We start from the raw sequence: 27993 nt of genomic DNA, 5'->3' as shown, positions 1-27993 counted from the left end.
TATAATTATGTTTGTATGGTTGTTATCTTATTCTTTTCATGGATGAAAAAACTCATAATAATAATTTTTTTAACATAAAAATAACAAAGACACACACAAATACACTAGTTATTATGACTTACATATGTCCTAAAGATAAAACATGCTAAAAACTATTAAGCTGTGCACTGATTTATTACCTTCTTCCTATTTTTTTATATATATATATATATATATATATATATATATATATATATATATATAAATAGTAAAAACCAACATTAGCTAATTTATTTGATGAATTATTATAGGTTAAATTATAAATAAGATCCCTTCTATTTTATGTTTTTCATTTTTTAATTCTTTTAATATAAAATTCATTTTTTTCTTTGTATTTACACATTTTTTATCTTTTACCTGACATATCCGCTATTTTAATCTTCATTTTTCCGAAAAAATCAAAAAAAAGATGAAAATTTACAAATATAATGGCTAAAAAAAGGTATCTTGTCATCTAAAGAACGAAAAATATATATATATATAAAATAAAGTTTATATTAGAGAAACTAAAAAACAAAAAAAAATAAAAAATAAAGGGATTATGATATAAATAAACAGAAGGATATTGGATACACAGAGAGCTCTCATGGGGCACCACAAAATGGTCATCCACAAAGAGGAAGTTATCTGGAGCCATCTAGACTAGACAGCACTTTATTAGCTTTTGTCTTTATATGCATTATCATAAGAACAAAACTCATGTTGTCCTTTAAAAATAAAATAAAATGATAAAAAGATTTACATGACTGTATAACCTGGACCACCACTGCCTTCTGGCACAGTCCACTCAATGTTTATGTTTTGGATCCTTTATGTCACATGCCTACAAAACCAACATCAAAGAAATAAGAATAATAATAATGAAAAAATAATTGGTTCAGTAAATGGCCCTTCACTGTGAATGAATGGTAAATAAGTTAAAAAGAATGGCAGCGCATGCACAATTTCATTGTTAAATTTAAAATAGTCCAGTTTACTGAAATTGTGAAGCAATTTGACATGCCTGAGTGGAGCATGTATTGAAAATTTTCAGGTATATTAAACATATAAATATGATACCTTGCAGTGAAGGCAATTTTGAGCATTTATCTGAAGCTTGGGACCATGCTTTTCATCAGATATATACCTGAATTAAAACAGATGATGTTGTTTAATATCATATAACTTGTAAGTAAATGATTTGTTGCATTAGATATACACAAATTGCAAAGCAATGTAAGCATAATGAATCAGATCACTCACTCGTACACTCGAGCAGGGCAATAGCGTGACTCCGGGCCGGCGTATAGAGGCAAGTTAACCAGTTCAGGTATCGCAGGATCCCTTAAACGGAGATGTGCTGGCTGATCATGTTCGTGATTTGTATTGCTCCTGTGTATAAGAATACAAAAGCTCAAATGAAGCTTATAAAATTACAGTAGATGTCCACAACTACATTCTAAGCAACCTTCGACGTAAGCTTATGACCGAATGTGCACTAGTGGAACATGGACTTTCACTAAATTTAGTCTAATGTTCATCATGAACCTACAAGTATTACCAATTTCAGCCCTTGCATGATCATAAAAATTTTGTTACAAGCATGTGTATGCAGTCATGAATGAAAAGATATGAGCATAGAGTTTGTGGTTTTAACGCGAACCTATACAGAGAGGTTGGCACATCAAAGGACACACTTCCATCAGGTTTTGGATACTGAATTGGATCATGAAGACTAGCAAACTGTAACAGCAGAAATTTTCCCTCAATTTTTGTAGGAGTCAACTGAAAAAATGTCCATCTTAAGATTAGGAAAAATGTAATCCATCGGGCGTCTATTTTCAACCCACCTCTGTAGCTTCATGATCAGGCTTTCCATGCTTCAATGTTATTGGCAGTCTTCCTCTAAAAATATACCTGGAACAAACAAAACCACCATAAGCCGGAGGTGAAAAATGATGCAATAATTAAACTCATGAGAGATCAATGTACTCTAAAGAAAAAGTCAAGCTCACCGTTCCAATGCAGAAATTGCCAAACCAGGAAGAAGACCAAATTTAAATGCCTACCAGAAAGAGACGAGAATTAAGTACAATTTGCATTGCAAAGAAAACTCATACAATAAAATTAAGTATGACTGGAAACTTGGAAAAAAGATGGGAAATAGAGTGCTTCACTAACCGGCCGATAATTACGAGCTTTATGTAGTTCCTCCCAAACCCAGGACTTCTTCAGACTATCCCAATATGATTCCATGGGGACTCCTTCAGCCAACTTCCTGAATGTAGCTTCTGCTGCCAGCATACCTGCAGGATCACAAGCTCTGCTCAGTCAAAAATTGCCATTTACACCCATGGGACATGATTTTCAAAAACAATACACATCTGTAACTTTGAAAGTGCACTAAATAGAACGAATTAAAATTCGAGTTGAAGCATAACCTGATTTCATGGCAGTATGTGAACCCTTGATTTTAGGCACATTAAGGTAACCAGCGGAGCATCCAATAACAGCACCTCCAGGAAAAACAGGAAATGGAATTGACTGTAATAGCCATGGTATTTGTATGAGTAAATGCGAATTGATATAGGGAAATGGTAACCATCAACCATGCAAAGAGAAGCCTGGTCTGTGCATCCATTGGCCAAAGGATTAGTCCATAACATTAGAACAGTTCTTCCTGTTCAGAAAATGCAAACATTTTCCAAGACAATATCCAATGAAGATGGTGCTTGAATTATGCTTACATAAAGATGTGCAATTATGCAGCTTGAGAAGGCCAGGTACATGGTCATCACTAGTTTATAGTGGAGCCGATCAAAAAGATCAGAAAGTAAACAAATTTCATTGGCTAAACTGAGGATCAGATTTAAAATTACCTGGAAGCCACCTTCATTCAGAGTGCGGGCACCATATTCAAGAACATTCCCACCTTCCAACAGTGGCTTGATAGAAGGATGATGCTTGAGTTTCTAAAAATATGGAAATACAATAACAATTAATCAGATAGTATACTAAATTGTAAAACTTCAAGGATATATAAATGGATGTGCATGCATATGGTGCAGTTATAAACCATTTTCCTTCATGTCTACACAAGAATTGGCCAAATAAATGAACTTTAATTAATAATTTAAAGCGATCACATATCACTGATAGTTGATTGATAAAATTGCCCATATCTAAAATTCAAAGCACTAGAAGTGATTGGATTCAAATAGAACTAACAGAAAGTATGGGAAATCAAACATCAACTATAAACTTCTCCTGCATCAAATAAGTATCATCTTAGTTTGCGTCATATAAAACATTCTGGTTTCAAGTATACAGTTCATCACAGATCACATATAACAGGTGCTAATATTCATTAATTAATCATGTATCAAGTTTGATGTGTTGGAATCGATGATTCCAGACAGAAAACTAAAAAAATTGAATAATGCAAGGGTATGTCAATGAAAAAAATCAATACAACAATGTCATCTACGGCATAGCAAGATCACCAAAGAACAAAATAGCTTACATAAAATAACAAGTTGCAGTTTAATTTGCAATAGCAGTAGACCTATCAGAAATTGGCATTATGAAGACCAGGCATGAAATACAAATTATAGTAAGAGATAAAATGTGTAGATTTTCAGTAATTCAATCAAATTTCAGCATACGGAGTAAGTTACCTGGAATTCATCGAAAAGGACTTAAATAAGGATTATGATAATCCAAAGCAACAACCAAACCAAGTGCTATCTGCAAACCAAACACAGAGTATTTACTGGCCATAGCTTCAAAATAATTGGGTACACCAAATTATAGAGCTTAGTCAAATGGGAACATAAGAAAAATATGGGGCTGTTCTGAATGTTGGAAATCTAAATTAATAACCCCATGTGGTCTTCATCAGAATATCAACTTTTCTGCAAAGCTTTAGTACAGTATCGACAAATGATGATGGCATATTGAGTGCAATCAAAAGAGGAAAAGGAAAGAAAAATACATAGCAACCAGTATAATTACCGATACAGGATAAGACAACTAACTTCTACAGTACCTCAACTCTTTACAAAGATAATCTCACTCTAATTTAAGGTTTTGATATCTTGTTGTTGGAACCCTTTACTGCTCAGTGTTAGCATTATATGGGACCACAAGAAGGCAGTCATGCCTCGAAATTCAGAAAACACACAGCATCTAAACTAACCATTAAATGCTAACTAAATCATTCCTGTTCTGTTATTCAACTAAAATTGCTGTAACTAAGCTCATTCTAAAATATCAAACTCGAAAAAGAAAAAATACGGGAAGTCCTCTTATATGAAAAGAAAAAATTAATTAATTAATCATCTACCAAATTTAATTAGGCCCTTCCACTGGCAGTATGTATCTACGCCTAAAATCTATTATAAACTTTGATGCCAAACCACATTTTGTTCCTCTAAAAAAAGATAATGATGGTAACAAACACAAACAGCCCAGCAGTGAAAATCAGCCATCACCAAACAAGGGAGGCAGAGAATAGAAATTGTCAAATACACAGTTTATGGTATATATATTGTAAACAACCATGCTCAAGACATGGGATCCTATGAGTACATCAATAATCATGCATCACAAAACCAAGAGATAGCAAGGGCATAAATAATCCCAAATACATTGTTCAAACAATTTATGCTGTGCAAAATAACCAATTGCAACTTATGCTAAGCCAAATAATAGAAGCAAATCCGAAACTACAACCGCATGACCAAGCACACAGCAAATATTATTTCAACAGTACCACAAAAATTCAAGTACAAGAGGAAGAGTGAAAAATTAGCAATTCACACATCTATTGAAAGCTTGTTATTTTCTTAAATATACAAAAGAAACAGAGAGGCAGATTACCTGCCTATCTTTCATGTGGTACAAAAAGGATCCTCCATAAGTACTGTTATCCAATGGCCACCCCACTGTATGAAGTACAGAACCTGGTTTATGTTTTCCTTCCTCAATTTCCCATACCTGAAGAAACATATTAAAAGTAGTTGAAAGTAGCAGAACTAATTAACTTATAAAGATTCAGGACAGGATAGTAGAAGTAGATCCACCGGTAAATTACACAGTAATATGGATGATTCAGAAAAACAAAACTTTTCACAGTTCTATATCTCCATTCTTCCCAGTAACTAATCAAACACGAGCAAATCACCAAAATTAACCAAAGCCAGACTCAAATATTTGCATTCAATATGCACACGTGACCTAATGGCCAAACTATTTAATGCATTCCATTCCCAAGACAAGTTACATTTTAATGAACGCACTTGACCTGTGGGAGACTTGCATAGGTACAAGATGAGAGTTAAAAAGATAATACAAAATGGCCATATCTCAGTGGGAATGGTTGGAACCAATGTGAAGATATAATATTGAGATAATCACCTCTTTAATACCTATAGCATAAGTTTGATGTTGGCCTTGCCCTTTATCCCGTAGTTTGTGATCTCTTATGATTTTCTATGAACAAGAAACAAAGATGATTAGGTGAGTTCAGCATGTGAAAGCAACCTGTAAAGGTCAGAAGACAAATTCCCCATAAAAATTTGGTAGAGCATCAACAGAGAAAGTATATTTATTTCAAACCTCTGATAATGAACCTCTACATCCTTCAGCCAGTAGAGTAACACGCCCTGCATTATTGATATCCCAATTTGTCTTCTCAACAAGGCAGATCATTAATTCAAAATACACATGTAAAATTCAATGTAAAATTGTACCAGAAGATGATATATATGTGAAGAAACTAAGAAATACTTATAGCTGCAAATTCAAATTACTCATTTAGTTATCTATTTGTAGAGGAGAGAGGGAAAGAAAGAGAATTCTTGCAACAAAACTTTCTACTCACTGGTCACAAATCACAATACCTAAATCATTCATAACATGGTATGGTTTTGACAATCAATTCATAGACAAGATACAACAAGGTTAAAGTGTGAACCACACCAGCCATATAATTAAATTGCAAAGAAGTAAAACTACATTTTACAAAAAAATTTACCATGCAAAAACATAGAATTTTCCCACCATCTCAAACTTGATTCACATAATGTAAAAAATTGAAATGCATAAAGCACATAGTAGATTGAACTGATAGGTCACGAAGATAGAAATATAGAAACTCCTTGCACACATACAACCTGAGGTAATCTTGTATAAAATCCTACTGAATTTGAGAAAAGAAGCAGAAACAGAGAGAATTAGAAAAAAGACAAGTTAAGAATACCTGCCTTTCACTTCTACACCAGGTTGAAATGTTTCTCGCTTTGAACCATCTTTGGCAACACCCATATCATTAGTCGCAACCCCAACAACCTTTTGATCTTTATCATATAAAATCTGACGGACAATCAAACTTAAAAAATAAAAAATAAAAAAAAACTATGGTCCAACTTTAAATCGCTCCAAGCCATAGATGCAGTACCTCACAAGCAGCAAAACCTGGATAAATTTCCACACCCATTTCTTCAGCTTTGGATGCCATCCAACGAACTAGCTGACTCAAGCTGCAGAGATGACCATCAGTGAAAGGAATACCTTTTAAGTTTTAAGTAATATAAATTATTCCTATCAAATATTTAAAACTACTAAATTTGAAAACATAGCAGCTTGCTGAAGCTATTCACACGTTACAAACTTAAAATAAGGTCATAGCTAAGCTGCCAAAAACAAGCTGATGATGAACAGAAGCAAGATCACACATCATACATGAGAGATATAAAACACCAGTCAGAATGCCAAAGGACTAGATCTCTTTGAACTGTTCACATAATTTTATAATACTTTCAAGATGTTGCCATTTGCAAGAAGATTTGGTTATTTTTGAATGAATATTGACAAAAATTTTGTGCCAAACCATAAAAGTGAAACAGGAGTATGGATTTAAATATAATTTGGAAGATGGTCCGTAAAATTATGAAAAAGTTAGGTGTTCTTAGTATGCAATCTTACAGTAGATTATTCATGCATATTTGAGAGGATGACTTATATAGGCCTTATATGTAGTGCTCTACACCTGGATTGATTTTGAATAGAAGATCAACAATATATCATGAACTATTACCCAAATGAAACTAATTATGGTCATCAGAAAATTATATGGTAAAACTAAATTTAAAAAATGAATTAATAAAAGCTACTCAGATTTTCTGCCTTCAACAATAATCAAATTTCTACAACAATCACATAAATGTGATAAATAAGAGGTGAAGCATGAGCTGTGATTTGAAAAATTTTATTTCAGTACAGGCAAAATACAACATGAAAACCATCATAAATAAAGGAAAAGAACAATTTAGGATCCAATTATTTATTAAAAGCATTATGAAAATCTCAATTGGTTGCATACCTTATGACATAATTTCCCTTATTATCAAATGGAGATGGAAGTGGCAATGCCCGATCCTTCATGAGCAGCAAAAATCTGTCAGATGAGACTCGGACTTCAACTGGGGCCTACAGCACAAATAGAGAGAACAGGAATAAATAAAACATTATCATAATGGATGCCAAAATTATGTTGAACCATTTCAAAATTTTCAATTCTAAAATTTGGAAGAACTCATTTGTAGCACATAAATCAAATAAATGATTGGTTTTTAATTTAAACCAAGTGGTATAAAATATTAAATTATGACATAAGTATTATTTACACACCTCTAAGAAAACAAGGAAAATAATCTGCAACATATAGTTGAGAAACATTTGTATCTTTAAGTTAAGCAACATGCATCCTGCAACATTTGAGGGCTACCTGGAACAATCATATTTTACTTCCCAGATGTGTTGTACTAACAAATACAGTTAGGAAAGCTTATACATAGACACTTAATGTCTTCATTCAATGAACAACGCAATGAACCTAAACTTAATATTATATAACCACCAAAAATATTCTGTAGTGTATCTTGCATCATACAAACTAACAGAAAAACTTAAGGCACCAATGGTCAAGAAATCACTATTCATATTCAGAAACCATGCATGATATACATTTTCTCAAAATTCACAAAAAGAAGGCAAGCTTCACAGACACGTAATGTCTCAAGCAGCACAAACTAAGAATTTTAAATGTTTTCTTATGAAATACAGTTTCAAAGAGCATACCCCTTCATCTTTCCAATTTGGGATAAGTTCATCCAATGCACGGGGCTCAAAAACATTTCCTGAAATGATATGTGCTCCTGAAAAAGCGAAGCATATAAAGTACAAAACAATTTAAATAAATATTGTGAAACATAAGCAATATTTAAATGAAAACCTAAGCACATAAAATCATTTCAAGTATCAGAAAACTCCATAAGTGGCTCATAAAAATTTTTTTCCTTTTGACATAGATGTATTCCCTCAATAAAGAGGTAGAGTGTGTTGCCTCCAAGTCAGTCATTTATTACTAATCATAGCTCATACTTGCTATCCACAGGATGAAAAAGGCACCCGGCATGTGGCAATTTGCGACCCGACCAATTTTACACTACACTTATGCAATCAGATTTACACATGTTTAGGACATTCAAACCATATATGCAACATGCCCTAGTACAATATGACGAAATTATTCGGACATTATACAAGATAAAACCAACAACACCACTAATCCAATGGTTGAATTGAGATCATCCATAAGGGACTGTACCCAGTCAATTGCCACTAGTTGATTTTTAGCTTTCTTATGATACATTCTATAACAATTCATTGGCACCAGAAAAACCCTCATCTGAGAGCTGATCATATTTGATCCAATGTACACATGTAACCTATTATATCAACAACCCAATGATTTATTTGTAACAAAACATGGTATAAAAGATCAAGCATTAACCGCAGTTAAAGATAAATAATCACATTGGCCATACAATCAACTGCAGCAAACCCCACTGCAACCAAATACCTCACTAAATTTAGTTTGACTCTTATTTCTTATACAACACCAATTGCTTTGCTAATAAATACTACAAGAAACTTGCTAAAGTAAATAGAAATCTTGTTGGTATCACCAATCTAAACGCTGAGCATTCTAGTGAAAAAATATTATCCAAAGTAACAAGCTTTCTTTTTTATTGAAAATTATTTTAGGAAAATAATAAAAAAAAATTCCCCTAAACGAGTTCACTATCAAATTCAAGAACCAAAAAAAAATTCACACACTTGATTTCACACTTTCAAAGTGAACCATCAACAACGTCTTACCAACTTCAGAGCCTTTCTCCAGGACGCAGACCGAAAGATCGGCACTCCTTTCACGGCACAACTGCTTTAATCTTATCGCAGCCGATAACCCCGCCGGTCCAGCACCGACGATGACAACATCGTACTGGAGAGACTCCCGGCCGCCTGATTCGCCACTAAAACCCCTCCATCCTTTGATCGGAGTGCACAGCGATGAAGAACGGCACAAGAGTGAGGACGAGGGATTAGGGATTGATGAGAAGAAGGAATTTCGGCAGGTTTTCGCTCTGGAGGCGACGGTGGAGAGAAATCTATGCATGGTGTACCAAGATTGCTTCTTGGGAGTTCTTGTGAGTTGGAACGAAAGCAAGAAGAAGAGCCCCGACGTTTTTAAAAAGTGGTAATAATAAAATAATAATAATAATATTAAATTAATAAAAATTCACTATATATATATATATATAGACCGGGGCTACTGACTACTGTGAGAAATTCATCTCGCCTAACTCCAGAATTAGGTTATTCTCTAGTTCTCTCTTATTATGATCTGATACATATTCCCAACCATAATATAAAAAAAATAATAACATACATGTCAAGATGATATGATAGGAGATGATCAAGAAATACCATGCTTCTGCAATGAGACAAGATCAACATAATAATGAGGTGAAGTCATTTCATCCGGTTCCAGAACAAGTTATTCTCTGATCTTTCTATCACAGTACCTCAACCACAGTATAAAAAAATAATAGTATATATGTCAGGATGTGATAGGGGAATATCAGGATATAACCTAGTTTTGAAAACCATATGAGATGATTGTGTCGTACACAAAAAAACACTGAGATTGTACTAGAAATTTGCTCCCATACCAAGAATAATAAAAATGTGCGTTGTGCGCCCTCACCTAAAAACATTTGAAATGGATTGTTACTCCACTCCCACATGGATCCTTTATAGCATTGTGTGGCCGATGACACACCGACCACACAAAAATATAATTATAATAACTATATATATACTTATTTTCTATATTTTCAAATGTTTAAATAATATTAAGCTAAAACACATTAAAAAAATTATAAAACAAATACATTAGAAAATTTACATAGAGGCGTGAGGTGATATTATTTGTTTTTGATTTATTGTTTAAAAAAATTATAAAAAAAATAAATTTTAGTAATATATAATTCAAGGATAAGATTCAAAAAGTCTACTCAAATCCAATCCATTCCGTCATATTTATATGCAAAATGTATTTGTTCTTTTCATGCAGAATTAAAATGAAATATGCCAAACATGCTTTTTTAAAGAAAAATAAAAAAGAAAACCATGGCAGCCAAATGATAACAATGGTCTCTAAATAATGAAATAATATAATATTTAAATTGATTTTCTATATTTCTAAATTCTAAATAACATGAAATTGTAAGACATAGAGAAAAGATTATAATCACATAAGTTATTATTATTATTATTATTATTATTATTATTATTATTATTGGCAAGCTTGAATATTAATTCAAACAGAGCGCAATTAAAAAATTGAGTTTTTAACTCAACAAATCCTAATTTGAATTGTTGGCTTTTATTTTTATTTCAAGGTGAATGGTATCAAGTTTTTTTTATTATTATTTTATTTTTTTGACAAATAACAACAAGCGCCCCCTTCGTAAAGAGTGTCAAAAAGATATGCTAACGCAGAGATATATTAGTTGCATTGACTTTTATAACCGGTTAAAAATTTATCATATGAGATGAACTAATAAGTTAAGCAATGTGGAGTTACTATGTACTCCCAAGATGATATATTAAAGACCATAACTCTACAATAATAAATCCTCAACTATATAACTCTGGAGAAGTGGAGAATACGACTCTTTTCATAAGAGACCCATACGGGGACCAATGAGTGAATGAACAAGGTATAATACATGAAGTGGTCCCTCTACTTTTCTCTCTCTTCCCTTTTGGTCCCTCCACTCAGAAATGCTCCCAAGTAGTCCTTATACTCTTGAAAATGGTTCTACTTAGTCTCTTCTACTGTAAAATAGGCCAATTATTGGTTGTATTTTTCAAGAGTAGAGAGACTAGATGAGAAGATATTAAGGGTAGAGGGACTAAATTGGGTCATTTTTAAGAGTAAAAAGATTAGTGGAGCGCATTTGTGAGTAGAGGGACCAAAAGGGAAGAGAGAGAAAAGTAGAAAGACGAATTCAGGTATTATACCAATGAACAACATACTCTACATTATCTAGTTCTAGTCCCACTAAACAGTAAATGACAAAACCGCACATGTCCACTTGTTGCCCTAGGTATCGAGTTTTAAGGTTTTGAAATAAATCAAGTCAAACCAAACTCAAATTAGCCCATTCTTATCAGGCTCGGCCCATTTATAGCTTAACATAGCCCAAACATAGCTTATACTATGCCATTCTTCTAAAATCAAGATAAACTTCTAAAAATTAGACCAAAAGAATATTTTTTATATACAGTATTATAAATGTTAAAATAAATGCGGGTCAACATAGTAGTACTTAAAATGAACTAAAGTTGACCAGTTTGCTTCCAAGAGACATGACAAACACACACAAAAATAAAAATTAAGTGAATTTGTACATCTTCACCAAACAAACATAGATTCCACATGAAATCATCTCATAAAAAAAAACTTATGTTCACTTAATTTTTCATTAATGTCGGTGAGTAATAAATTATTCTAATTTTTAATGATTTCATAATCATTTACTAACTTGAAACTTTAGGCTCTAATGATGTTAAGGAAACAAAGTTAGATGGTGTTATTTTAGTACGAAACTAGACTAATCATATCAATAAGGTTACTAATTAAATTAAAGATAATTAAATTACTATTTTTTTAGTTATTTAAAGAATTTATTTTTAAAAATAATTCAATAACAGTATGGAATTGTATTAATTAATTCATAAAATAAGACACTTTATGTATAATTTTGAAACCAAACATCTTATGAACATCTTATAATTAAAAAAAAAATCAAGAGAATATTTTTTAATAGCTCAAGGTTAAATGCTTTATGTTTTTTGTACTTTCGCATAATAGTTAAGTTTCATGTCTAGATTTAACATCACTTAATTTTATTAAACAAAAAATAAATAATAATAATTTTTATTAGTCTAATCTTGATATATGAATGTATTAAACCACTCCACCAACTTGAGCTCCATCCAAGAGCTTTCTTTCCCACCATACTTTATTTCTCAATGCCTAACACTTGATTAGCACCAATTATATATCATTCAACATAATCTTCAATGTTTTCAATCCTTTGACTATAAAATCAAGAATATATGCCCCATGTCTACCTAAAACTTATATAACAAATAAAATAAAAAATAATCATCTTATGAACCTTCATTGGAATTTCATGTTCACTTGATGTGCATGAACATAATAGAAACAAAAGTGGATCAATGTATTTGGAAGATTGATTAACTTGTTTGTTTAATATTAAGACAAGAAGCATGTTTCATTTGGTTGGGATGTCATCTTCTCTTAGACATGAACACTTGGCCAAAAACAAAAAAGATAAAGCTCTTTCTCCTACTCCATATCATTCATAAATTAAATTTAATTAATGTGTTTTAGTGATGTGTGAGAAGGAGACATGCCATCCAACCATAATTATATACATACACTTTCTCATTTCTTTTAATTCACATGTTTTACTAATGTCTTTGTTTGCATTGCCATTCATATTAAGTTATCATAATTCTCAGTGAAAGATACTTTGATCTAACATATAGTTCTTTGTTCTCTTACACACACACACACACACACACACACACATTCACTTTAGATATATAGTTTTCTTACTAAAACCATATGTGAACTTATAGTTAACATAACTCAAAAAATCCTTGTTCTGTTTAATATAACAACCCATAATTTCTAAAATTATCATGGAAATGGTCATGTACTCACTTATGAGTGATGAGTTGATGACTCATAACTCCTGCAATACATACATCAATCATACATGATGCTATTTAATTTAGAATAGGGTCAAGATCATGAGACATAAGAGTATTAACTTTAGTGGTTGAAAGGTCACTAAATCAAATGCTTAATTCCTTCACTCAAGAGTCACATAAAATTAGTTAGTTGATTGCTAATTAGGCCACGTTGTTTTATCTTTTATGCAAAGGTGATTTAATTATAATTTCTCTATTTATCTTCTAAAATATAGATTATGATTATTGAAGTAATATGGTCGCAATAGCTAAGCGATTAAAACACTTGACTCTCATGTAAGAGGTAAAAATTCGACTTCTTTTTTATTCAAAATGTATTTTAATTATTTATAATAACTAAAATTAAAAAATTATAAGTACTATATATATCTTAACTCTGTAATATCTCTCATGCAAGTAGCTAGTTTTAATTTCAAATTTCACATTTCTAAAATACTATTAGTAATATATACACACAGCATGCAACAGATTAAGATTAAGAGAGAGAGATTATATATCACTAACAACGGCAACATGTAATGCAGATTTTGTTTAACTAGTTATTTGTTTCTTTTCTAAGACAAAATTATTTTTATATTTGGATGCATTCTTTATATAATAAAATTTAAAAACATATTATAAATCCACTTTTATTTGGCCTAATTGTTTTCACTTCATTGCAAGAGAGAGTGTATACACCAATTTTATAATTTTATGAATTTTATAATAAAAAATTTGCTTAAAATGAAAAGGACCATAAAGTCCTTCTCAAATTGCAACATGCATATGCCTATTAATCTTTGGATGTTTTCAATACCCATAAATTCCTAGATTTCAAAATTATTTTTCAATTAATTTTTTAAATTAAATTAAATTTATCTAATATTATTATTTTACGTTTATATAACATTTCTTTCACCTTCCCCTGAGCAATATGATATTGCCTACTCTATCTGGGTCAAATTCTTCCACATGTTTTTGCCACATAACTCTTACGTCAAAGATAGGGTGACATCGTCTTTACAGCTTTTAGTGATCTCGCGTGATGCTCTAAATTTAAATAAACTTATTTTAAGATAAAGGTAAGAAGCTAACAGAATAGAGTTCTCTAGACTCACAACAGTTATTTCAGCCATTAGAATCTTGCATATGACATAGCGAGTTATGACAAATTTATTGGGATAAACAACTTTTTTGATCACAATAAATTTATATGAGAAGATAAAAATAGAAAAATAAAATAGAATAGTATTTTTTTTTTATTTTTATTTTTTTTTTGGGAATAAAGAGGTCTAAGGTCTGAGTAATAAAATAAATAAATTATTATTATTGCTATTGTTATTTAAAAAAATTGTGTGGACTTGGAAAGACTGTCAAACATAACAAGGACTCCAAGTCATTTTAAGAGAAAAAAAAAGTATGTGCTGTTGATTTTATTTAACTAGCTATTTATTTCTTTTCTAAGACAGATTACTTTTATATTTGGATGTATTATTTAATACATAATAAAACTTAAGTATATATTATAAGCCTACTTGCTTTCAATTCGTTGCAAGAGAGTTAAAAGTCTACATCAATTTTAAAATTTCATAATAAAAAATGTGCTTAAAAGGAAAAGAACCATAAAGTCCTTCTCGAATTGCAACATGCCTATTAATCTTTGGATGTTTTCAATACCCATAAGTTCATAGATTTCAAAATTATTTTCATTTAATTTTTTTATTTAATTAAATTGATGTAATATTATTAATTTACGTTTATATAACATTTTCTTCACATTTTCCTAAACAATATAATATTTGCATATTCTTTTAGTGCAAATTTTTTCATTTTTGCCACATAACTCTTAAGTCAAAAATAAGGTGACCTCGTATTTACAGCTTTTACTGATCTCGCGTGATACCCAAGTTTAAATAAGTTTATTTTAAAGTCAATAGAAACTAACATAATAGAGTTTTTCAGACTCACAAGAATTCTTTCAGCTGTTAGAATCTTGCACATCACTAAGCGAGCTATGACAAATTTATTGGGATTAATAATTTTTTTGACCATGATAAGTTTAATTTTATGAGATAAAAATAGAAAAAAATAGTAATTTTTTCAATAAAGAGGTCTGAAGTCTGAGTAATATATATATATATATTATTGAAAATTTGATAGGACTTGGATAGGCTCTTCAAACTTAGCAAGAAGTCCAAATCATTTTAAAAGAAAAAAAAAATTACATAACAAAAAAATGTAATGTTGATTTTGTTTAACTAGTAATTTGTTTCTTTTCTAAGACAAATTACCTTTATATTTGGATGTATTATGTATATAATAAAACTGAAGAATATATTATTAATCCACTTTTACTTATCCTAAGTGCTTTCACTTCATTGCAAGAGAATTAAGTGTCTACATTAATTTTATAATTTTAAATAAAAATGTACTTAAAAGGAAAAGGACCAAAAAGTCTTTGTCATATTACATCATAGCCCATTACTTTTTGGATGTTTCCAATACCCATAAGTTCCTAGATTTCAAAATTATTTCCATTTATTTTTTAAATTTAATTAAATTTATCTAATATCATTATTTTGCGTTTATATAACATTTCCTTCATCTTTCCCTTAGCAATATAATATTGTCTTGCAACATAACTCTTACATCAAAGATAAAGTAACTTCACCTTTATATATTTCGCGTAATGTCAAAATCTAGATAAGCTTTGTTTAAAGTCAACGGAAACTGACAGAATAGAGTTCTCCAGACTCACAAGAGTTCTTTCCGTTATAAGAATTTTGTATATGACTTAGCGAGTTCTGATAAATTTGTTGGAATAAACAATTTTTTTGACCACAATAAATTTAATTTTATGAGATAAAGTAGAAAATAAAAAATAAAATAATAATTTTTTCAATAAAGAGGGTTGAAATTTGAGTAATAAAATAAATAAGTTAATAAATTATTATTATTATTATTATTATTATTATTATTATTATTATTAATAAAAAATTGTAGGGACTTGTCACTCGCAAAGGCTTGTCAAACTTAGCAAGGACTCCAAATCATTCTAAAAAAAAAATACATAACATAAAAAGTATGTGATGTTGATTTTGTTTAACTAATAATTTGTTTCTTTTCTAAGACAGATTACTTTCATATTTGGATGTATTATTTACATAACAAAACTTATGAATATATTATAAATCCACTTTTATTTAGCCTAATTGTTTTCACTTCATTGTAAGAGAGTTAAGTGGCTACATCCATTTTATAATTTTATAATAAAAAATATGTTTAAAAGGAAAAGGACCATAAAGTCCTTCTCAAATTCCACCATGCTCCATTAATCTTTGGATGTTTTCAATACCCATAAAGTTCCTAGATTTCAAAATTATTTCCATTTAAATTTTTAATAATTTAATTAAATTTATCTAATATTATTATTTTACATTTATATTGCATTTTTTTCACTTTCCCCTGAGTAATATAATATTGTTTATTTTATTTGGGGTAAATTCTTTCACTTGTTTTTTGCAACATCTATCTCTTATGTTAATGATGTGATGACCTCACCTTTACAGCTTTTAGTGATCTCGCGTGATGCCCAAATTTAGATAAGCTTATTTTAAAGTCAACAGAAAACTGACGGAATATAGTTATCCAGACTCAAGAGCTTTTTCAACATTTAAGATCTTGTATATGACTTGACAAGTCCTGACAAATTTTTTAGGATAAACTACCTTTCTAGCCACGATAAGTTTATTTCTGAAGATAAAAGTAAAAAACAAAAATAAAATAGTAAATTTTTCTTCAATGAAAAAAGTCTAAGGTATGACAAAAATAAATAATAACAACAACAATAATAATAAGTATTGAAAAAATTGTAAGGACTTGTACAGACTTGCCAAACTTAACAAGGGCTCCAAATCAATTTAAAAGAAAAATTACATAACAAAAAAGTAATTATCATTGTGTCTGGGTCGAAGTTAGGAAACTGACAATAAATCATGTCTAGTTTTGACAAGCGGTTGGCCCCCATCAAAGTGCAAACAAGGACTTGAGTGATAAAAAGATGGCTCTCCAATCTCCACTCCATTTTCAACACTCCCTTTGAAAGTTAGACACACATCATACTTTATGGACCATGCTCTACATCTCTGATTCCATAAAGTAAATGCCCATGATCCATTAATATTTATATATATATATATATATATATTTTCAAAATTAGAAAATAAATTACTGATATAAATATTATGAAATAGAAAATATATAACACTAACAACAACAATGATCATCCAAACTCACTTTCCCAATTGCAATTTTTTAATTAATTTACACATCAATAATATTCCAATTTACATAAACCCAACCAAATCCAATCAAAACAATAAAAAAGGTATTAGTAATCACTAATCACTACTAATCATGTGGTCCATTCCTCCCTTTGATTATTCTAATCACATTATTGTTATTATTATTATTACTAATTAATTTTTTTATTTTAAATTTTAATATATTTTTTTTCCATTAATAGCAAAAATTCAGTCTATAAATTCCCAAATAACCAAACCCTTCTCTTGTTCTCGATCACCTTCTCATCATCATCATCGTCTTCGTATATAAACCCTAGCGCTTCCCGGGAACCAGCGAGCAATGGCGCTTGCCCTAGCGATCGCCCTTGCCTCCGCCGCGGCGCTCATCCTCATCTCCGGCGCTCTCGCCTCCATCGTCTACTTCCGCCGCGGCTGCTTCCTCCGGGGCGGTGATCACCAGCCTGCCGATCTCGAACGGGGAACCTCAACCTCCAGAGTCGCCGACGGCCCGGATCCGTCGATCGGCACCAAGGACTCCCCCCGCCGCTTCCACTGGTCGGAGATCGAAACCCTCACTCGAAATTTCACCTCGCCGGTGATCGGTGAGGGCGGGTTCAGCACCGTCTACCTCTCCGCCCATTCCTCCGCCGTCAAAGTCCTCCTCAGCAGCGAGCGTCTTCACCGCGCCTTCCGCCTCGAGCTCGACGTCCTCCTCCGTCTCCACCACCCCCACATCGTCCGCCTCCTCGGCTTCTGCGACGATCGAGGTATGTTCAATCGATCAAACCGAATCCTAATCATCTCGAATTGAAACCCTAGAAATTATCTCTGATTTGGGATTTCTTCACAGATGGAGAAAGAGGCGCTCTCGTCTTTGAGTACATCCCCAATGGAAGCCTCCACGAGAAGCTTCACGAAACCCTAACCCCTCTCTCTTGGTCTCAGCGCGTCTCCATCGCGTACAAGCTCGCAACCGCCATGGATTACCTCCACGACGGATGCGATCTCCAGATCGTCCACGGTGACATCAAGGCCTCCAACGTGCTTCTCGGCGAGCAACTAGAGCCCAAGCTCTGTGACTTCGGCTCCGCTCGCATGGGCTTCTCCGCCGCCGTCCAGCCCCGTGACGCCGCCCACATGGTGGGCTCTCCCGGGTACGTAGATCCTCACTATCTCCGCACCGGCATCGTCTCCAAGAAGAGCGATGTCTATAGCTTCGGCGTGCTTTTGCTGGAGCTTATCACCGGCGGCGAGGCCTTCTGCTCGGAAAAGGAGCAGTTGCTGACGGCGAGGATGGCGCCGCTGTTGCAAAACACGGCAAGGACATTACCGGAGATAATGGATCCAAAGCTTGGTATGGAGTATGACGCTGGTGAGGCGGCGGCGATGGCCGCCATGGCCGCGCTTTGCGTCGGCGCGCAGCCCAGTCTCCGGCCATCCATGGCTGACGTGCTTCGTTTGATGAAAGAGAAGGTTGTTTCCGCATCTCTTTCTGATTCAATCTCAGCCGTTGATCTCGAGAAATCTAAATTGTAAATAACTGTGAATATAGATGCTTGATTTTGATTTTTGTCTGAAATTTTTTTTTGTTAATTTCGTAAATATGTTTGTATTTTATGGTAATCATGGATTATATACAGCCGATAAAAAAAATTTCATGTATTTCAATTTATTATCGATAATATATATATAATAATGTAATTTATTATAAATAAATAGGAATTAATGACAAGCATATCAAACTTTAAAAAGAATAAATGTTTAATTATTGTAATATAATTAGAAAGTAGTGATACCCCAACAACTGATGCGATTTGATGTAGCTGGTGACATCCCAACGGAAGTTGAAAAAGTATTATTATTATTATTATTATTATTTATTTGTTGGTTTTTTTATTATATATATATATATTTTTTAGTTTATTGTTTTTCAAGGTGACATGGATTCGTCGGTGAAATGAAACTGACCACTCACCCGTACGAAATTCACTGATTTTTTTTTTGAAATAAAAAATTAAAAAAATATATATATATATATATATATTTGGGTATATTTATTGTTTTGCTTCTCTTTAGTTGTTGTGGACCTGATTCTTTGTCCAAAAATGTTCTACTCCATCAATTCAGAATTCCAAGTTTTATCACTTTATTTTATTTATTTTTTTGTACTTTATTTATGTTCATCATGGCTTTACTTTATGCTCTGTTTGTAATGAAAGTTGATATTTTGAGTTAAGCATTCAGTGTATATATATTATATAAGAAGGTCAAGTTTCATTGATAAAGTTTTGAATAACATAAATTGTCCATTATTAATATAAAGAACTAATCACTACTTTTTTTCTTTTTTGCCTTTTAGGTCATAGACCCACTTTCATTTAGCCTTCTTCAACAAGGCATAAAAATATTTTTATTTTAATATAAATTTTGTCAACTCTAAAAATTATTTATTAAAATTGAAAATATACTAAAAAGATGGTAAAACTACTAAAGATAAACTCATAAATTTACTCACTTTGACTAGTACTTTAGCTTTAGGTAAGATGAACTCATGATAACATATTTTTAACACATCAACAACAACATCAATCACTTTAAAGAAAGAAAGCGCATAAATAAGAATAATCACCCCCACTTTAATTAATACTACCTTAAGACCAAGTTACTTTCAAGTTAAAAACAATGCATCAAAGTAAAAGAAGTAAAGAGAATGAAGGAGTAGGGGTAGATGGGAAAATGGAAGGTGAAGGGACAAAGGCACAAGAGCATTGAATCAAAGAAGATGGAATTAATGCATTGATTTCTTTGACTGCACCTTCATATTCATATATGCATGCACTTCCATATTGACAACTGTGTGGTCACTTAATTAATTGAAGCTACTACTACTACTACTACTACTACTCTTTCTTTTCTACCACACATTAATTCAATCATTAATTAAAACCCTTTATTAATTTCTTTTCTTCATCTTCATGCACATTATTAATTGAGTCAGCACAACATAACTGATAACACACAAAAGGAATGCCATGTGAGCACATGTTCTTTTTCTTCCTTGATTGCATAAAAGCCACTTGGAAAAGATATAAGCCAAGCAACTCCTCACATTCTTCTCTACTTTGTTATTTATTTATTTGGAAACCAGGTTGGGATACTTATTAATTAGGATTACCATAATATATATATATATATATAGCATTTTAATTGGTATTGTTTACAAATTAAAGATGGTTTCCATGTTTAATGGCATTAATATTATAGAAAAATTTTATATTCAATTAGATAATAAAATGATCAAGTGTGAATTATTTTGATGATTTAGCGGTAAAAAAAAATTAAGTACTTCGATATGTTTTAGCAATAATTTTTAATAACCATTTTATGTTTATTTTTTAATTATTTTTAATGTTAGTATGTTTTACAAAAACTTTGTCATTTTTTTTATATTTGATACATTATGTACGATTTATTAAATTTTTTTTAAAATACTGTTAATGTTTATAAGAAATAATCTATACCATCAAAATTTAACAAATTTTCACATTAAAACTCAAAAACTAGCATAAAAACCTCACTTTTTATTTATTTTTTCTTTAAAAAAACAAAAGGAAAAATCATAATACACCAACTAACCTCGGACCAAGTGGCAATTAATTAATTTTTAAGGTCATTACCTTCATTCAAAGGCATGTGACATATTTATATATATATATATATATATATAATGTAGGGTATACCCTGGCTTGAAGGTCACAAAAGTAGGTGTTGGATCTCTCTAGTTTGTTCATAAGCTTTATAAACTTTACAGCTTTCAAGAAAGAGATCACCATCTCATCATTCATTCATTCATTCATTCATTCATTCTGTCATTCATGCCTTGTATAATAAAACCTTATCGCTTCTAATGTTTCCTAAATAATGGACTTTAATTGCCACCTTGTTGCTTCTAAGTTCTTACAAACACTCACATGTTCCTGCCTTAATCTCTACTCTTATACATTAACACTTTCTTTTCGTTAAACTTTTTCCTAATTTTATTCTTTTTTATTAATTTTTTTTTCTAAATTGTATTATAGTTTTAATAATTGTATCCAAATTAGCATTTAAGTTTGATGTGTGTATATCATTTAATTTAACAGTAAAACATCTATGACATTTTTTTTTTGTTTTATATAATTTTTAAATAATAAGTAAACCGCAATTAATTAAAATAAAACAAATACATGGCCCATGGAGAGAAAAAAATATATGAGTAATTATATATAAAGTTTATTAAAAGCGGAGACACATTAGTAACACCCGGAGACAAACAAAAACATTGATCACGAAAAAAAAAGTAAATAATTATAGAGCCTACTAAAATTAAAGTTGGAGATATATTAGTAACACCCGGAGACAAAATGAAGAAATAATTAAAAGTCAATAACATAAAAGTGATGGCCAATCAAGGAAAACAGTTGTCACATTTTTATTTTCTACAACTCAACATCATGATGCTATTTCCATTATTCTCTTATGAAAAATAGCTATATATATTGACTATGTTAAAACTATCAATTGCACATATTTCTTAATCTCAACTACTTTCGTTTAGCTTTTGTCTTCTGCTTTCTTTTAAATATAATCATTTTCATAAAACTGATTAAGATTTAAAACCAAAGTCAGATGTCTCATTCAATATTAGTTATGATTAATGATTAGTTTAGTTAATTATATTTTATTAGAACGCTATAATTTGAAATCAAATAATCTCACTCATTGTAAATCTCACTATCTCGGCCACACTTTTATAATTTAATTAAAAATAATTTTATTTTTAAATTTTTTTTATTAAATAAACAAATAATTAAACATTATTTCTTTCAAGTCATCCTATATACATATCATTTAAAAACATATCTTTACCATTTAATCATTTATAAGGGTCCATGAATATTATGACACATGTATCATTGTTAATCTAACAACTCACCCTATTTTATCTATACATCATTATTTAAACATATATTTTTACTATCTTAATAGTTAGAAGTACAATGACCGATATGTCATACCATCTTAATAGTTTAAGAATAATTTTATTTTCTTATGGTTTTTCATTAAATAAAAATAATTAAACATTATTTCTTTCAAGTCATCTTATTTACATATCATTTTAATTATAATTATTTATAAGTGTCCCTAAATATTATGACTTTAACAACTCATCGGAAAGATAATCATACCATCTTAATTGTTTAAAAATGCCATCATTGTTAGTTTAACAACTACTCGCAAAACTAGAAAAGGTTCAGGCCCATAGGATTAATATAAGGGCCAATACAAAAGCCCATCTATTTAACTTTCTAAAGTAAGAAATTAAGCATTCATATTTGACTATCCATTTAAATACATTAAAAACTACAATAACTTCTAATTAAAATTATGGCCTATCCAGGTCTTGAACCCAGGCCTTTATCACACTCAGATAACGCTCTAGCCAGTTGAGCTAATAGGCCCTTAATTTTAATCCAAAAATCTAAAGAAATTAATTATGTGTGTGTGTGTACACCATGACTAACATATGTTGCAATGATGCCAATAGTGAACAAGGAAACATATATTTAGGTTTTCATAGGTACCAATATACCATTAAAAGTGTTTTTCTTATGATTTTGAGATTGCTGATAAAAAAAATAATATATAATTTAAATTATAATAATTGTCAAATACTAGCTTCAATTGGATAAAACTCAAACCTTTAAGTTCATGACAAAATTGAATACATACTACAACTTTATTTTATTTTATTTTATTTTAAAAAATGCAAAAAAAATCTTTTTATATATTAAAGCCGTACACATGAACTGAGAATTGATCTTTTCAACCCTCACACAAAATTTAGACAGCAAATTCACACCCATAATCAGGGACCCGTTACTACTACTACTACGTTTAGTGAGACTTAAACTCAAAACTTTTTAAATGTCTCATTCACTTTTCACAATGGGACCAATACTGTTAGACTATGAGCCTTTCAGTACATACTACAATATTCAAAAAATAATTTTATATCCCCCACATCAATTTGCATTTCTAATTTTTTTATATTAATCTTCAATCATTAACTGATTGATAATAACACACATCTCTAATCACCAGAGAATAAGAAAATTGTTTTGCCCAGTCATATCATTCCAACTTTTTTTTTCCCTTAGGCTTGATACATTGGCCAATCAATTCCCATGCTACCAAATGTTTTAACATATATAAACTTTAAAAATTAAATGTATTGTTTGAGGATTTAAAAATTTACAACATTTTTTTTCTTTATGTAGATCTTTGTCATTTTTATTTTTCTTGCAATTCTAGTATATTCTTTTACAATGTGCATCAATAGTTTTGATAATCAAATATATACTCACAAAAATTATAAAAAATTAGGTATGCATCACATGGTCAAAAGAGTAACAAGTCAAAAAAATAAATAAATAAAATAAAATTAGATTGAATTAAATATAACAAGTCATCATCAGATGTCAAATTAACTCAAGCCAAAATTTTCAAAGTTTCCAATGTCTTGACCATTGACTGCATGAAGCTTCCCATGCATGTTAAACGCAAATATTTGTTTATTTTTCTTCTCAATATTCTTCTAGAAATAAGAGTTTTCTTGTTTACAATTCAAAAAAAAATTATAAATATATAGACTTACAAAATTATATAACCACACCTTGTGTAATCATTTAAAAAATTGAGAATTTGAATCCTACTTAACAGTTCCCTTATTTTTTTAAAAAAATATGTGAAAATAATAATTAAAAAAATTTAAAGAAAATATTGCAACAAAAAATTGACCTCATTACCACCTTAAACTATGATAGTTAACATTTAATTTTGTTGTAAACTCACATATTTAGGGTTCAATTTGGTAGCTTCTTCATATTTATCAGGGAAAAACGAACCTATTGCTTTTATTTATTTAAAAACAATCTAATTTAGAATGATAACACTGCTTATATTATACCTAGTAAAAGTGTAATAAATACTAAACATTGCTTTTGGTTTTTTTTTTTAACGAAGTTTGACAAAAAATGCTTATGTTCTCGGGAGTGTAGCAACTATTTGTCGATTCTCTTATTAGAATAATAATTATGATTACATATCACATGAATATTTATATAAAACTCTATCCGGTGCAATTTATCAAAAAACCTTTGTATTATACCACCGGGCATTGCCCCCGTTTATCCTTGTATATGAGCTATATACAACAAAGTGTCATTACTTTATAATAATTTATAAATAAACAAACTTGTGCCAAATCTTACTAACAAAATCACTCAAAACTATTCCTTATTATACATACAACATGGCACAACGTTAAACATGATTAAACACAAACCTACTAGTCACTTTTCCTCATTTCTCTTCCTCTCGCATGCAAGCACAAGAACATGCATTAGCAACGGGGGGAATAATGCGAGCACGCAAAGGATGTTTCATAACAACAGTAAACTGAGGTTTCTCAGTAAAATCAACCTCTTCTCCCTCCACTTCTCTCCATTCAAACTCTTTAATCAAATTGGGCACAAAATACTCCAAATGCAACACGGCCAATCCCCCAACCGGGACAAATCCTCCTCCCGACACCAAAAGGCATCATCTTGATCTCCCTGCTCCCAGTAACATCCACTCCTTGCGACAAAAACCTCTCCGGTCTAAACTCCATCGGCTTCTCCCAAACTTTCTCATCCCATCCCATCTCCGCCACTCCAAAATTGATCAATGCACCCTTTGGAATCACATACCCTTCAACTGTAAACTCCTCCGTCGATGTATGGCTAAGCACCAAATGCGCCGGAGGGTGTCTTCGTAACCCCTCCATCACTACTGCCTTCACATACGGCATCTTTTGCAAATCCTCCTCCTTGATCAACTCCCCACTCTTTACTCCTACCACACTCTCAATCTCCTCCATCACCTTCTTTTGCACTTCCGGGTACTTCACCACATTCGCCATTATCCATTGCAATGCGGTCGAAGTAGTATCCGTCCCCGCATTCAAAAACTCCGAACATAACACCACAAGTTCATCGTCACTCAATTCCCTGTGATAGATATAAACCAAACATATTATTTGAACTCAATTCAATTCAATTCAATTCATCGCGCGCGCAAAATTATAGATGCAAATCAAACATATTATATTTGAACTCAGTTCAATTCATCGTGCAAAATTATTATAAATACAAATCAAACATATTATCTGAACTCAATTCAATTCATCGAGCAAAAAAAAAAAAATTATTTATGCAATTAGATCATACCTTCCACCATCTTCTTGAAGCTTGATATCAAGTAGTGAATCTACATAAGAGTAAACAAATCTCTCTTGATCATTATCATCATCTTGATCGCCATGACGACCGAGGTTCTTGATCTTGTGCTCTTTCCTTGCTCTGATCAATGGAGTAAAAATCTCTTTTTGCCGGCGCCTCTTCTCAAGAGCTTTACTCCATCGATGGCGAAACAAATACTTAGTCAAACCAGGAGCAATAGAGAAGACACTGAGCTTGGAAGTGTAGAGAAGAAGATCACGCTGAGCAAACCCTATTTCCTTGATAGCTTTCTCATCAAGCTTCTCACCAAAGCACATGAGCACAAGCAAGCAAAACATGGCGAAACTGAAGCTATCCATGGCGGTGACGACGCCGGAGCTAGGGCTGGATTCGGATTCGAGCTTAAGCTTTGTAATTAGGAGGCGGAGCACCCAATCGCGGCCGTGGGAGAAGAGCTTGACCCGATTGGGATGGAGGATTTCAGAGATGAGGTTGCGGCGGAGAAGACGCCAGAGAGGGCCGTATGAGGAGCTGGAGATGTTGTGCTGGTTCATGCTGAGGAAGCGGGTGGCGAGAGGTGGGTTTGGGCGGTCGGAGAAGATGGAGCCGTGCTCGATTAGGAGTTTGTGGGTGAGGGATCGGTCGAAGACGAAGATGAAAGGGCGAGATCCGATGTGAATGGTGAAGATGGGGCCGTGTTTGGAGTGGAGATCGCGGAGGACGGGTTCGATGTCGGCTACGGTTCGCCGGAGCCAGATAAGGCTTCCGATGACTGGGATCCGGAGAGGGCCAGGTGGGAGCTTCTTCTTGATTTCATGGTTGTTAATGGTGATTGAGGGTTTGAAGAGGAGGAGGATGAGAGTGAGGATGAAGGAGATGGTGATGAGAATGAAGACCCAGAGCTCCATTGTTGCTTCTTCTTCTTCTTCTTCTTCTTCTTCTTTTTGTTGCTATGGGACTCTAGTGAGACATCATCACTCTTAAGTGTTTTATAGGACTTTTGAAAAAAATATATGTAATTTTATTTATTTATTTATTTTTAAATATTAAACATATTATTGAACTTTATTTATTTATTTTCTTTTTTTTAGTTTATTTCTATAAAAAATAATCGTTACTGGCTTGCTTGTCATTTGGGAGTGATGGAAAGTTTTGACTTTGCCCCATTTATTTATTACGAAAAAAACATTAGATAAATTAGTATTTACATTATTTATTATCATTTAGGAAAGATTTAACTACGCAACGTCTCTCTAAACTTGTCTAAGGGCATGAAGGCTTGCTCAAAAATTATGAGGGTTTGGGCAAATATATAATATAAGGTTGAGTATGGGATAAAAACAAGGAGCCTATTTTAAAAACGGGCAGAATTTGATTTTTATCGTTAAAAACCAAAGCTTGGTTCGATCCGGTCTAAGTTATAAAATATATTTATTAATTAATTTTGTATATAACTATATAAATATAATATTTGAATTGTCATGGATTATAATGATTTAAATTTTAGCTGTTGTAATTGAATAAAGATGTGCACTTGGTATTTTAATTTTACACTATTTTGTAGAATAATATTTGATCATGTTTACAGATTAATATTATTATTAAATTTTTTATATATTATATATTATTTGATAAACAACCTATTTGGGTGGACTTGGATAGGCCTTAGTTAAAAATCATCAAATTTCGGCAGCCTCTGATAAGCCCATATTTTCAAATCAAATCAGGCTTAGGTAAACTTGAATTTTAGCCAACCCCACCCGACAAATAAATAGGTCTATCTCTCACAAAGGAGCGCATGTGCTTTAGTGTTGAGCTCCATTGCTTTGACCACATCTTTTTAAAAATGATTATTATATTATTTTATATTTTTTAATTAATGTGTTTGTTTTTACAAACAGGTGACAAGCATCCCATTTAAAAGAAATTAAAGACATACACATGTGTGAAATTAATACCTTAATACAAATGTGCCCTCATCTTACATAAATTTTGGGGTTTAATTTTGAGTCCTATTCGAAATGAACACGCCATGTAAGAGGTAATTGTCATTAGTGTGCAATTAAATATGGAGATAATGATGTAACCTATCAAATTTATTAAGATAACTTTAGTAAATTATAAAAATAATTACACATTAGATTGTG

At 31.5% G+C, this 27993-nt stretch overlaps 2 protein-coding genes and 1 pseudogene across 2 annotated transcripts; 1 reads left to right on the top strand and 2 right to left on the bottom strand.

Annotated features, from left to right (window-relative positions):
* Window positions 1-677: 677 nt before the first annotated feature.
* On the bottom strand, window positions 678-9614 carry LOC120276426 (electron transfer flavoprotein-ubiquinone oxidoreductase, mitochondrial). Its single transcript, XM_039283167.1, is given in 20 exon segments — window positions 678-834; window positions 836-862; window positions 1099-1165; window positions 1282-1410; window positions 1682-1761; window positions 1869-1935; window positions 2034-2083; window positions 2200-2324; window positions 2460-2562; window positions 2898-2990; window positions 3696-3710; window positions 3712-3765; window positions 4900-5016; window positions 5437-5511; window positions 5638-5684; window positions 6285-6393; window positions 6479-6560; window positions 7403-7509; window positions 8161-8237; window positions 9244-9614. Coding segments are annotated over 20 exon segments (1779 nt in total). The 5' UTR covers window positions 9542-9614; the 3' UTR covers window positions 678-777.
* Window positions 9615-17775: 8161 nt separating this feature from the next.
* Window positions 17776-19161, top strand: LOC120275218 (salt tolerance receptor-like cytoplasmic kinase 1). Its single transcript, XM_039281742.1, has 2 exons — window positions 17776-18289; window positions 18373-19161. The coding sequence occupies exons 1-2, from the start codon at window positions 17863-17865 to the stop codon at window positions 19056-19058; spliced, it is 1113 nt and encodes a 370-aa protein (XP_039137676.1). The 5' UTR covers window positions 17776-17862; the 3' UTR covers window positions 19059-19161.
* Window positions 19162-24771: 5610 nt separating this feature from the next.
* Window positions 24772-26798, bottom strand: LOC120276432 (annotated as a pseudogene).
* Window positions 26799-27993: the final 1195 nt, after the last annotated feature.

This window comes from Dioscorea cayenensis, chromosome 14 (genome assembly GCF_009730915.1).
Source record: "Dioscorea cayenensis subsp. rotundata cultivar TDr96_F1 chromosome 14, TDr96_F1_v2_PseudoChromosome.rev07_lg8_w22 25.fasta, whole genome shotgun sequence".
NCBI lineage: Eukaryota > Viridiplantae > Streptophyta > Magnoliopsida > Dioscoreales > Dioscoreaceae > Dioscorea > Dioscorea cayenensis.
This window is presented reverse-complemented; position numbering and strand designations above follow the sequence as displayed.

Bases quoted from the DNA above. Each gene is read 5' to 3' on its own strand.
- LOC120275218 (XM_039281742.1), top strand. From the start codon at position 17,863: ATGGCGCTTGCCCTAGCGATCGCCCTTGCCTCCGCCGCGGCGCTCATC. The intron at 18,290-18,372 runs GTATGTTCAATC...ATTTCTTCACAG, and splicing joins CGGCTTCTGCGACGATCGAG to ATGGAGAAAGAGGCGCTCTC.